At 39.4% G+C, this 14,000-nt stretch overlaps 1 protein-coding gene across 1 annotated transcript in view; it reads left to right on the forward strand.

Moving 5' to 3' along the window:
* Positions 1-14,000, forward strand: part of PRIMPOL (primase and DNA directed polymerase) — a 39,423-nt gene that overhangs the window by 23,745 nt on the left and 1,678 nt on the right. Inside the window, exons 7-13 of the mRNA XM_080928414.1 lie at positions 2,791-3,006; positions 3,717-3,879; positions 5,603-5,691; positions 7,918-8,007; positions 8,164-8,272; positions 12,724-12,806; positions 12,889-12,935. Of these exons, the coding sequence (XP_080784540.1) occupies positions 2,791-3,006; positions 3,717-3,879; positions 5,603-5,691; positions 7,918-8,007; positions 8,164-8,272; positions 12,724-12,806; positions 12,889-12,935 (797 nt within the window). The remainder of the gene's footprint in view (positions 1-2,790; positions 3,007-3,716; positions 3,880-5,602; positions 5,692-7,917; positions 8,008-8,163; positions 8,273-12,723; positions 12,807-12,888; positions 12,936-14,000) is intronic.

Consider the following 14,000-nt stretch of genomic DNA (forward strand, 5'->3'; position numbering starts at 1 on the left):
TGTTTTCAGAGTTCTTTCCCACAGCCTTATGGGCTGTTCTGAAGGTCTTAGCTTTTACCATTTTGCCGAGGACATTAGACACATCTTCGCCTCCCAGCTTGACCTGCTTTTGTTATCATGGAGTCATTAACCTTGACCGGGAGAACATCCCATGAAGAAAGAACATAGAGTAAATTATGTACATTTTTATACAAATAAGTTCCACACCTAGCAACCATTAACACTCATGGAGGCTCACGCCTTGCTAGCTCTGTTCTAGGGGTGAGAACTGTGTCACACTGTGACTCAGCAACCTGATTATTCTCTCCAGTACCAAAGTTATAGTTGGCAAAGCCATACTTGGCCTTTTTTATCTGGTTTCTTAGAATCTCAACTCAGGGCCTCAGGCTGATGCTGCTGATGCTTTCTTTCTATATGGAGACATCTGCCCAGTACCACTTCAGCTTGCCTGCCTGCCTGCATGGCCACCCACCCGCCCTGCTTCCTTCTTTCCTTCCTTTCTTTCTTTTTTTCTTTCTCTTTTTTAGTTTTTCATTGTGTAGCTTTAGCTGTCCTGGAACTTACTCTGTAGACCAGGCTGGCCTCAAACTCAGAGATCTATTTCTGCCTCCTGGGTGCTGGGATTAAAGGGGTGTGTCATCACCAACTAAGTACTTAGTGTTTATTTGCAGGGACTGTTGTTTATTTCCTGTTTTCATTATTTAGCATATATTAATACTGTATTAACAATAATAAACATAAGTGGGCATTTAATAACGATTAGCTGAATGAATGTACCTGAGGAAGACCCGTGATTCCTGTTTACTCCTCACAATTTGCTCCCTGATTGCTCACTGTAAGGCTGAATGCTGAGAGTCTAGCTCAAGGAGGAGAACAGAGAGCTGCTAGTAACTAGCAGTCTTGGCTATCTTTATCTTTAGAAAGCAGATCACATTTGGTCTGAAATTGGGTAGAAATTCAGCATGTGGACAAGAGTAAGAAAGCCTTTACTGTCACCAAGCATAGCCACAGTAAGAACTCACTCACACTGGACAAATAGGCTTCCATCCAAGACTCTCTACAGACAGAATGCAGGTTCAGGGTATACAAACTAGTCTACATCTCCACCTCATTTCCCCTTTTTGGTGTTCCTCCTGATAACACTTCAAGTTCCTGTTACTAGCCTTGCAGAAAGAGGAACTGAGTCAAATGGAAGAGATTAGAGAATATTCTCTATACCACACTCTCTGGCAGCAGATCAGAGAAGAGGACACAGGCTGGACCAGTGCCATCGTACTGTCCCATCAGCCCCTGCCAAGGGTCAAAGGCCTAGCCACCCTAGCACTGCCCTTGCAATTATGTCTGCAGCCCAGTTCTCACTCTTCCTATGATTTGGACCAGGTAGATGGAATTAGACATTTCCAGGAAAGTCAGCTTTATGGATTCATGTGTATATTGTTTCATACTCTTTGATATACCATATCTTGTTAACCAGTGTTACTTGCTCTCTTTCATTCCAGAAACAATCAAATTTAAATGTTTCTGCAAGGATCAAATGTTTTTGCTTTCATTTTAATGTTCTAATGTTTATTTATATGCGTAGTCTTTTTAGAGTTGTGAGCTGCCTAACTTGGGTGTTGAGAACTGAATTCTGGTCCTCTGGAAGACCAGGAAGCTCTTTCAACTGCTGAGCCATCTCTCCAGCCTGTAGTTTGTTTTGAGACAGTCTTGCTCAAAACAGACAGTGGCTGAGCTGACCTGAAATCATCTCCTGATTCTGTTTCCTGAGAGATGGGATAACATGCATGTGTCCCCATATTCCATTCCAGTTTCTTTTAAAATTGCTAAATATGTATCATCATGGTGATATAGACCTGTAGTCCTAGAATTACAGAGGTTTGCACAGGATGATCACACCTTCAAGGGCATCCTGGGCTGTATAGCACAGCCCTGCCTTTAAAAAAGCAAAATAAAATTTTATTTGTTTCTTTGCATTGAAAAATATTATTCAGAGAAAAATTTTTATTATAAAGCATATGTATAATATGATTTAAATATACATAAAAGCTTTATATATCTATAGAATATATGTATATAAAACCTTTCTATATATAAAGTGATAAAAATAAGTCTAAATTTAAAATTATAGAGATTTTCTTACATTGTTTTGAATATGCAATATAATTTATAAAACATCTTAATAGCTGAATTATGCTTGATTTTGTGATATAAATAGTTCATGTGAATATAAAGAAATTCAGTTATCTCACAAATTTTCGAAGTGCAGGTAGAACAGAGTCTCAGGGTAGATGTTGAAGTACAAAAGAGATGAATTTCTTTAATACCAGGTATTAGCTGTAAAGCCAAAGTTCATCTTGTAACCTTTGTGAGGGTGATATTTGGTTGGCAACACCCTTGAGACTACCAAAATGGGCTGCTGAAGGAGAGAGAAAGCCCGTCACTCTGCCAGCCTGCTGACTCTGGCGAAAGGTGGCAGACGCTTGGTGTGCTTACCTGTCTTTGCACTTGTGATCTCATTCTTCAGCCACGTACTAGAAACCCTTTGGCTCCATTTGTAGCAGTGAAAGTGGACTTTAGGCTCAAGTCCATACAAGCAATGTGGTGTGTTTACAACTGACACCATCTCATGCCCGGGGAGCTGAGAAAATAAAAGATTATACACAGAAAAGGATGAGGTAGAAGAGACATAGTACAGTTTGTAGCAATAACTGAGGAAAGCCTTTATTTCAGACACGTTATAGTCTACAGAAAATAAGAGTTAGACTTTAATCTTAATCTTTTTCTCCTTAGGTAATTTTGTAAGAAAAATTTTGCAACCTGCTCTTGACTTAATTGCCAAGGATGATGAAGATAAGATCTCAGAGACCTTATCTTCTGTTACACCATCAAAACAGGAGATTTCGGAGGCCTGGGAGAAGCTGGGGTTGCCTAATCAATGTGACCCTGATCTTTCATTTTTAGTTGTGAAAAATCACATAGGAGAAAAATGTCTTTTTGTGGATCTAGGTAAGTAACATTAACACTGCTGACTGCCCGTGTCCTCTGTGAAAGAGGTCTGTCTGTACCTACTTGGGCTCTGCTTAGTTTCTGTCATCAGTTGGAGTAGGTTTTGCTTGTTGAGTGAAGAAGTCAAGATTCTTCTTTTACTTTGATGATCCAGTTGCCCCAGCATGTGTTGGAATGACCGTCATTCCCCACAGCTCAGCAGTACGCGCTGCCATCTCCCGAGTCTGTACATGTTCCAGACTCTGCTTTACTCTGTTGTTCACGCTGACTGTCATTTCCTGGGCTAGCATTGGTGCAGGATAGGCTCGCACTGATGTACTATTCTCTCATTTCTTGCCATGTTTTACAATTTTCTGGATAGAAATCTTACATATCTTTCATCAGATTTGTTACAAATACTCTGTGTTTTCTTGGTGCCTCCCTTTCTCTGTCCTGTGTCACAGTTCTTTGGTAGCTCTGAGTCAAAACTTTTATGTTGGTCCCGCTCTTCTGTTTGCTTCCCTTTGGATAGCTGCTTCAAAATCACTGTTAGCTATCTGCACGTGGCCTTCTTTCATCTTAATGTCAGATTACCTTAATTTATACATGGCTTTAATTTTGGATATGGGAAATCATCTTTTCCAACAATTTTGCAGAAAGCTAATATCTTCTGACTATAAAACAAATTATGGAAACATGCATTAACTTTTAAAATTAATTTTTTATTGTAGGCGTGTATACAAAAAACAGAAATTTTCGACTGTATCAATCATCAAAAATAGGAAAGTGTGTGTCTTTGGAGGTTGCTGAAGATAACAGATTTATTCCAAAACAGTCAAAAGATATTTGTGAGGAAAACCAGTACTTCCTGTCTTCCTTGGTGAGCAATGTCAGGTCTGTAGAACGGGAATCAACCCATCATATACTTACCTAGTTAACACTGGATATTGCTAAAATTTAAATGTATGAATTGATTCTACCTTAAGAAAAAAAAGGGCTGGAGAGATGGCTCAGTGGTTAAGAGCACTGACTGCTCTTCCAGAGGTTCAAATCCCAGCAGCCACATGATGATGGCTCACAATGATGGTAATGGGATCTGTAATGGGATCCAATGCTATCTTCTGATGAGTCTGAAGGTAGCTTCAATGTACTCATATACATTAAATAAATAAATAAATCTTTTTTTAAAAGTTTGTTTTTAAAAGTCTCTTTTCTATGTCTCTGAAAAATTATAGCAGGAAATGTTTCTAACTCTTTAATTTCTTCTTTATATCTTTTTATGATTCTGTGAAATGTATTGCCTGTTATTTTAAAATCACCACTTTATAAAGAAAAATGATATACACATTATATTTAAAAGTATAATTACTAATGTCTCGCTTTCTTCACACATACACATTTAGACCGTTTGTAGCCCACTGTTCTGGTAACTGTTCCTTGCTGTGAATATAGCTCAGCAGTAGAGCTCTTGCCGGCAATACTCAAGGCCTTGTATTCGATCCTCTACACCAAGCCCCAGAAAATAAGCTTGAATTGGGATCATTACTCACATGATTTTGTCACTTGATTTGTTCTGTTCAACATCATATCACAAATATTTGCCAAGCTAATAGTTTGTCAGTTTATTATGAATAAAGCATGAAGTGCTATCAGCTTTGTATTTGATGGCATACTTTATCATCAGGTCTGCGAGTGCGGGTTAGGTTTCTGTGAGGTAACTAAATACAGCTTTACCTGGAAATTGCATCAGAATGTGGTTCGTAGGCTCCTCCCTATCTGTAAGTCTAGCACTTGAGAGGTGGACATGCAAAGACATGGAGTTCAAGACCATCACTCACTACGTAGTAAGTTCAAGGCCAGCAGGGCTCCATGAGACCATGTGGGGAGCCTTCATCACCCTGCCTCACAAACCAGCAAACACAAGCAAAACCGTAAAACAAACAAAAGTAGTTAAAAACTGGACTAAACTACATTAGCTTGCTATGTTGTTTTTTCTGTTTACCTCCATCCCTCAAAAGTTTTTGTTTTGGGGTTTTGATTTTGTTTGGGATTTTCTTGTCTTTGTTTTTGGGTTTGTTTGTTTGTTTGTTTGTTTTTGACAAAGACTCACCGTGTAGCCCTGGTGGACCTGGATTTCACAATATAAACCAAGCCGGCCTCAAATTTACAGAAATCTACCTGCCTCTGCATCTCCCCAGAAGTTTTAAAGAAGTTTCCATAGAAATTAACTTTAAGAATAAATATTAAGTGGGGTGTGGTGGTGCAGCCGTTAGTCCTAGCACAATGGAGACAGAGGTAGGTGGACCTCTGAATCTGAGGCTGCCAGGGCTAGGGCTATCAGGGAAATCCTGGCTCAATATAATTAATTAATTAATTAATTAATCAATCAATCAATTAAATGTTAAAGGTCTGTTTCTATAGGAAAGGTTGTATGTAGTGGGAATTCCACAACAGCCTGGGCCATCAGAGACACCATGCCTCAACATTAATTAGTTACTTAATGTTTAGGGTGTGCTCTGGGGAAAGCTGTGTGTAGTGGAGCTCCGTGGGGCTGGCTCCTCTCTAGTCATGCTACTTCAGTTCTAACACTGTGCACTTCTTTATACACTTTCTTCAGGTTCTCAGACACTTTGCGAATTCTCACATGTGGCCCATCTCAAACCAAAAGAAAGCGAGCTGAGTATTTTAATAGTTCTGGCACTTCAGGTAACTATAAACATTTCACATTAAAATTGAAGGGTCCAAAATCTACTTTGCCTTAAAAATCTTAAATCTTAAGTACTCGTATCTGCAGGTCATATAAAAACTAATTCTTCTAGGTTTCTAACCAGGTTGGACGTACTATTAAAAATGTATAGGTGTTTATTAATTAAAATGCCTGATTTTCATTCTGTGCTAGGAACATATTCCTTAAGGAATATATAAATATGGTCTTACTTAAAGAATATAAAAATAATGCATTTTATATAAAACGAGCACCTCAAAATATGACTAATCTTTCATCCTATTTTTTAAAAATATTTTTTGTGATGGATGACCACATCTTTGTGCACCATGTGCATGTCTGAGGCCTATGGACGCCAGAAGTGGCTGCTAAACTCTCCCCAGCCCTCCTTCATCCTTTGTTCACAGTCACAGACAGGCGGCTTGATGAGATGGCTAACACGTGAAAGCGTTCACCACCAAGCCTGACAACCCAACTCAGTCCCCGGGCTACATGAAAGCCAAGACTCCACTCCCACGATGTGTGCCCTGACCTCCACACTCAATCTGTAGTGTGCATGTACACACACACACACACACACACACACACACACACACACATGCCAAACATATGCACATACAAAACACTGCAACATACATGCAAAACACACACACAAATGTAAAACACACACACAATGCATTTTTAAAAAATTACAGTTAACTACTACATAAGATTCCCATTTAACCTTGTACTGTAGAAGTGTTTCACATATGTCTCTATTGTACTTTGCCCATTTCTGTACTGAAGAACATAGAGGGGTTTTTTTCCCCTGAAGTTTCTTATACAAACTCTCTGATAAAATAAAATACTTCTATTCACATCTGTTGATGTATCAGTATAATAGTGAAAAACTCCAGACAGTCTAAATATTTGTATATTATTGTATATATTGATAAACAGGATGGCACACTCCAAACTGCAGGTTTCGATTTGTAATGCCTAGACACTGGAAGACACGCATTGATGATCAGAGGAAAGTAGGTTGTAGAACCGCAGGTGTGGGCTGGGGTGTGTCAGTGATGGCCCTTGTCCTGGACTTAATAGATTCCCTGCAATAACGATGTGAGCAGTATTTGCTGTGTTTATGTCCTCTGATTGTTTACAATGTATTTTTGTACATTGTCTGGGAGTTTTTCTCATTTCTAAATGTCTCCAGTTATATCTATTTTAAGAGAAATACTTTAAGAAAACTAGACTTTCCTGTCATTAAAACTAAATGAGTTTGTGAACTGGTCACTCTTAAGTTATGGCGGTAGATTTGGAGATATAAAAGTCTTAGTGCCCTCCAGTGAGAGACTCCAGGAAGCAAATTGAATTTGATTCCCTGGGTGATGGAAGCCCTTGGGTACCTGAGTAAGAAGGTGCTGGAAAGGACTTAAGGCTTTGGGCTGGCTTGTGTGACTTGAGTGTGTGTTCATGCGGAACCATGGGTCCCTCTTTATAACTTACTAATGTTATCTAGGAGGAGGCATCTGGACGGAGGCTGACTATAATTGCTAAAGCAGTAACAGTTGCTGTGTTAGCCAGGAGTTTGGGGCCATTTCTGTAGTTTGGTTATTTATACTTTCCCCCTGCTAAGACATGACTGCAGAGAGGTCTGGTTTAGTCTAGAATTCTTGTGTCTGCAAAGTGTCCTCAGTATATCCCCACTGAAGTCTGTGGCCTCATTTGTGTTTAATAGCAGAAATCAACACTGAAACCGGAATGGCCAGCTGGAGGCGACTCCCAGGCTTAGCCAGGAGGGTCTACTTTCTCCTTGTCAGAGTGAAGAAAACAGGCAAAACAGGCCCTTTATGAAAACTAGCTGAGCTGAAGAGATGCTCAGCTGCTAAGAGCACTGGCTGCTCTTCTAGAGGTCCTGAGTTCAGATCCCAGCAACCGCATGGTGGCTCACAACCATCTGTGATTGGATGCAATGCCCTCTTCTGGTGTGTCTGAAGACAGCTACAGTGCACTCATAACATAAATGAATCTAAACAAAACAAAACAGAACTAGCCAACACTTCCCTAATCGAAGTTTGAATCTTAACTCTTCCTCAGAGCAGCACAAGAGCCCAAGAAGCAACAGTAAGGTGGGCTGCAAAAGAGGGCAAAGACTTCAGTTTTACAAAATGGTAGTAACTTTGTCAACGTTTAACTGTTCTTGTTTATAAATACTTCTGTTGCAGTGGAACCCATTGAAGGCTTCCAGGGCTCACCATACCCTGAGGTTGACCGCTTTGTTCTTTCTTTGGTGAATAAACATGGCATTACAGGAGGTAAGGCTTGGCTTTCTCTTGTGTGTTTTTCTGTTTGGTCTTCAGAGACAGTTTCTCTGCAGCCTTAGCTGTCCTAGGCTCACTCTGTAGTGTCATTCTCTATCAAACCTTACATGGCAGAGCAATGGCTCCTTGAGCAGCATCCTTGCATTTTAGGAATTCGGCGTTGGAACTACTTTTTCCCAGAAGAATTACTGGTTTATGATATATGTAAATATCGCTGGTGTGAAAACATTGGAAGAGCCCACAAGAGTAATAATATCATGTAAGTAATATTGTTAATATATGACTTGTATGCCTTTAACCAATATATTTTAAATATAATTTTAAAAACAATGTTGACAGCATAAAGTCATTTTTATGATATATGAACTTATACTCTGTATTTGGTTGATATTTTATATTAAATTAGTTGTCAGATTACTTCTACCACACACTAGCTTCTTGTTTGTTTGATAATAACCCTTATAGTATCAGCTTAAAAAGATGATCGAATTGGATGGGGCAGGAGAGAACGTGGCAGGAGACAGGACAGGTGGTGCTGGTGGACAGGTTGGTCTCTGTCCTCTCTGCCATTCGTCCTTGACACCTGGTAAAACTGAGCATATTGGGAAGGACACTCCTTAGTTAGTGTGAAGAAATCTGGGTTAAGACAATGTTTCCTTGTTCTAGACAAAGCATAGTGCTGGAGGGAACCTGAATTCACCAAATGCTGGCTCTGTATACCAGACCCTGTGTCAGGCATTTTCACTGGCAAAGATAGAAGTATGAAGTAAAGCCAGAGTTAGCATTTTAAGTTGTATGAGGATTCTGCTAGAATAGTGATAAAAGGAAGTGGTCAGCCATGAGAATTTTTCTGTTTCATAGTGTCAAAGCTGAGATTCTTAGGTAATTTATATGTGCTCGACATGAAGGAAGGATCATGGCAATTTTGCTGAAATACATGTTGAGTATCCTGATTCTGTGTTATACTTGATATACTAGATTAATTTGGTCTACAAAAGCAATTAAAACTGTATGTTTTGGGACAGGAGAGATGGCTCAGTGGTTAAGGCTCTTGCAGAAGACCCAGGCTCAGTTCCCTGTGGGGAGATTTAAAACTATGTAAAAATTATTTTGTTTTATTTTTACTAGTTATGACTGTTGAGTTTTCCTCCCGTTTTGGAAGTTTGCTTAGCTTGGCATATTTCACTTAGTGCTTGTCTGTTTTACCAGAATTTGTCAAAACTCCTAGAAAACACTCTTAATCTTGGTTTTAGAATGTGTCTCATTCACTGCCTAATAATATTTGTATCTGCTTTAATTTTTGTCAATTTTGCAATAATTTAATATTTGAATTTGGGCCTTGCAAATATTTTATTTTTTGGTTTTACTTTTTCACAAATTCTCGTGACTGATTGTTTATGTTCTAAGGTATCATTAGCCATTTTGTAACAAAAACTATTTTGTGCAAAAACTATTGTTTCCCTGTAAAGTTCTCTTTTGTTGCTTTTCACATAATAATGTAGTATTTTCAGTTGCACTCAGGCCTACACATTTTAAATTTCCATTATATTTACCTAATCTACGAGTTATATAGAAATATTTTTTAAAGATTTATTTAAGATTATTTATTATATACAAGTACACTGTAGCTGTCTCAGACACCAGAAGAGGGCATCAGATCCCATTACAGATGGTTGTGAGCCACCAGGTGGTTGCTGGGATCTGAACTCAGGACCTCTGGAAGAGCAGACAATGCTCTTAACCGCTGAGCCGTCTCTCCAGCCCAGTATTTTTATCTCTAAGTAACGGGTTTCTATTAGCTACTTTTAAAAATTGCCTTATGCTTAGAGAATGTGTTCTCTATAATCTAAGCCTTTTAATTTATTCATTCTTATTTTGTGTGTATGAGTGTTTGCCTGCATACGTGTATGTGTAACACATACTAGAACTGGAGTTAGACAGTTGTGAGCTGTCATGTGGTGTTGGCAACAAACCTGGGTCTTTTGTAAGAGCTGCAAATACTCCTCCTAACTGCTGAGCCACCCTCCTGCTGAAATGAGCGCATTTACTTTTTTTAAAGATTAAATTTTATTTGTGTGTAAGTGTTTATGTGTACCAGGTACATACGAGTGTCCTCAGAGACAGAATCTCCTGGAACTAGAGTTACAGGCAGTTTTGAGCCAACTGATGTGGGTTCTTCAAACTGAACTGGGTCTTCTGCACAGGCAGGAAGTCCTTTAATACTGAATCATCTCTCCAGCCCCAAACTAATACTTTTAAACCTGAGGGTGCTCAGAGTATAGCTAGCACGGAGTTGCACATGATTACCAAGATCTGCTTCATGTGTGCCTGTTAGGTCACGTCTGTCAGCTGCATCTATATTTTATTCATATCTTCTGCATCTTTACTGACTTTTTTTTTTTTTTTTTTGGTGTTTACTTGATCACTAACACCTCCTAGCCTAATCTGTAGATTGCTAAGAGAATACGTTGTTTTATCAAAGTCTTAGAAAAGAATTTCTTTACAAAGTTGTATTCAAGAAGTTCATATAATGTATAATTTTTCTTCTTATAAGTAAATGTGTATTATTCCCTTTCGTTGAAAATATTTTTTCTTCCAAAATATTTCCTGATTACAGTTCCCCCTCCCTCTACTCCTCCCAGTTTTCCCCCACCTCCCTTCCATTCCAGATTAACCTCATTTTGTCTCTCAGAAAACAAATAGGCACACACCTTGAATTCCAAAACTTGGGAGACAGAGGCAGGCATATCTCTGAGTCTGAGGCTAGCCTTGTCCACACACTGAGTTCCAGAACAGCCAGGGAAACAAAGAAACCTGTCTTAAAACAATAACCAAACAAAAAAGAAAGAAAACAAACAGGCTTCTAAGAGATTATAATGTAACTAATATGATGATAAAACAAAGACTAACATTGGAATAAGACAAACTAACAGAAGGAAAGGAGACAAGAAAGGGCAAAAGGAAGAGATGCAGAGACCCACTTGTTCACACACTCAGGAATCCTATAAAAACACTAAACCAGAAGCCATAATAATATATGGAAATATATATGTATAGGGTAAAAAGAGAAATATTCATGAAACAAAAAAGTAAAACAACGATAATAAAAGAAGAAAGAGGAAAGCCAGAACCAACAAGGAACCTCCACAGATGCCTGAGTTCCTTTTCTCTTGGCATGCAGCTACCCTAAGAGAGTTGTTTCCCTTGGAGTGAGACTCCCTTGGAGAAGACTAAATTTCCATTAGCAGAAACTAATTAGACTTGGAGACTGCTCTGGAATTAGGGATGGGGGCTGGTGTCCACTTCTTTCAGCTCCAGGATCCCATCTAGTGCAGTCCCTGCAGATGCAACGTCAGTCTCTGTAAGTTCGTATCTGTTAATCCGCATACACGGTATTTTAATCAGTCATATCCATGCCAATTCCTGCCCCAAATCCTACCAGGTCAACCCCCACCTTCCTACCTTCCCATATATTTGAGTTTTGTGTCATCTGCTGGAGTGTAGTTGACGTACCAAAAGCTATAGCATACCCCTCATCTAGGGATGGGGGCTGGTGCACCTCTTCCCACTCCATGACTGAACATTGACTAGCTTAGCCTGTTTTTGTACAAATTTGTGCCAGCAACCACAACTGCTGAGTTCATGAGTCTGATGGCCCCTTAGTGTCCAGAAGACAATACTTTGCTGCAGTCTTCCCTGACCTTGGACTCTTAGAATCTTACCACCGTCCCCCAGCCTTAGGTAGGAAATGAGATCTAGACATCCTGGTTGTGGCTGAGCATCTGCTTACTCTCTGTACTCAACTCTGTGGGTAGATTTGTGGTCCTTACGGTGCTGCCCACTCTCCCTTACATACTTTGAACCTATATAATTTTGGTGGATAGTATATTTTTACTTCTGGATCATCCTAGAAAACTGTCCCTCACTGTTGTGATGTTTTCCTGCTCAGAAGTCCATTTGTATAGTGTATGTATCGATGGATGACATGCAGGCAGGTACAAATGTGTGGAGATCAGAGGACAAAGATTAAGAATTGTCTTTCATAGGCCCAAAGCTCACCAAACTGGAGAGCTGGTTAGTCAGTGAGTCCCATAGGTCTGCCTGTCCATACATCCAGCACGGGGCTTACACTATTCTACCTCTGTGGCCCCTCTAAAAATGTGTGCCTATAGATTGTATTTACTGTATGTTTGTGCATGCAGAGGTGTGTGCAGGAGCCCTCCTCTATGCACGTACATGTGCAGACTAAGACTGACCCTAAGTGTCTTCCTCTATACCCCTCCAGGCTGGCTGGCCAGCAAGCTCCTAGTTTATTCCTGTTCCCCCTTCCCATACTGAGGTTACAGCAGTGCCCATTGTTGATGTGGGTTCTTAGGATCTGAACTCAGTCCTCATGCTTTGGCAACAAGCAGTCTCCCCACTGCACTGGCTGCCTGCCCTCCCCTCAGTTTGTTTTCCTGAGGGCTCTGAGGTCCACTGGAGGCTTTTGCAGGCACAAGTGCTCTTTGCCCATGAATCCCTCTCTTCAGCCCATGAGTGTTATTTTTAGCGACCAACTTTCTTTTGGTTATGCATCTTTATTCTCTTCCTTTAGCTTTTTAATTTTTCTTCATCTTTTAACTCTTAGGCACATCTCTGGCAAATGGCATATATTTAAGCTTTATTTTCTATCCAGTATGAATATTAATGCTTTCTTTTTTATACATTAAGGATTCTGGTTGATCTGAAAAATGATGTTTGGTATCAGAAATGCCATGACCCTGTATGTAAAGCACAAAACTTCAAATCTACCTGTGAGTTATTAATTTTTATACTTACCACAAAGTGAAAACTAGGTATCCACCTAAAATGTTTTTACTTATCTTTTTGATTCAGGTTTCCCATTACCTCCTGAAGTAAGTCTCCTATTTCTTCTGAAAGATGTGAGTATAGCTCTTGGCGTTGGGTGTTGGTACACAGCATAGACGAACCGCAAACAGGCATGTCCAGATAGCTTTAAACACAATGTGAGGTGCCTGCGTTCTCTTTGGAATGTCAGTAACCTTCCCACCTCGGTGCCTCTGATAACACGAGCCACTAGCGAGTAATGTGCAGTCACTATAGTCCTAGGCATAAGGACGTCTCTTACAATTTGCTTTAAAGAGTAAACCAAGGCACTTATACTTCAAACAGTAGCTGTTGGTTGGATTTCTATCTGTACAACAATGTCAACGGGAATACAGTTTTAGTTTTGGACATCACTAGTTTGCCAAACCATCAGTTAATCCAAATGATACACAATTAGTGTTAAAAAAAAAAAAGTAAAAGTGGATTGGTCTGGATGGAAACTCAAGGGTACTTAGGGCTCTTGTAGAATAATGGAGTTCAGTCCTCAGCACCCACATTAAATCCAGTTCCAGAGGATTTAATGCCTTCATCTATCTAATCTATCTTTCACAAGCTCATGCATGCATGTGGTACACACACATATAATATTTTTTTTAAAAAGGTAAAAATGTTGCACATAATTTGAGCCAATTGATACAAAGGTTTTTATAAATCCTCCATTATACTTGAGTGTCCTCATTTTGTTTTCAAAGTCATAGTGCAAAGTAGTTTTTTTCCATAAAGTATCAGAAACATTTTTATTATGAGATATTACCAAATTGTTCCATGAAATTCTAGGACCTGAGATTGTACGGATGTTGAGTGCGCGCGTCACTAGGTTTGCCAGCAGCCGACAGCGGCCTCCACCCATCGCCAGCCTCTAGACAAGTGGCAGTCCACCGGCTATTTATGTTTATTATTGAAGTTGTGCTCTTTTTAGGTTATTTTATGAATTTCTGGGCCGATTTTTCTGATAATTTATTTAGTACTTTTTGCCATGTATTAGTTAATTTATTTCTATTCTCACCTTAAATATCAGCACATTCTTTGACTGCCATGGTCAGGATAAATGACTTGCTATAAGCTGAACAAGTGCTTAAAATTTATATTCTAAAAAACTG

This window comes from Micromys minutus, assembly GCF_963924665.1.
Source record: "Micromys minutus genome assembly, chromosome: 14".
NCBI classification, from domain to species: Eukaryota; Metazoa; Chordata; class Mammalia; order Rodentia; family Muridae; genus Micromys; species Micromys minutus.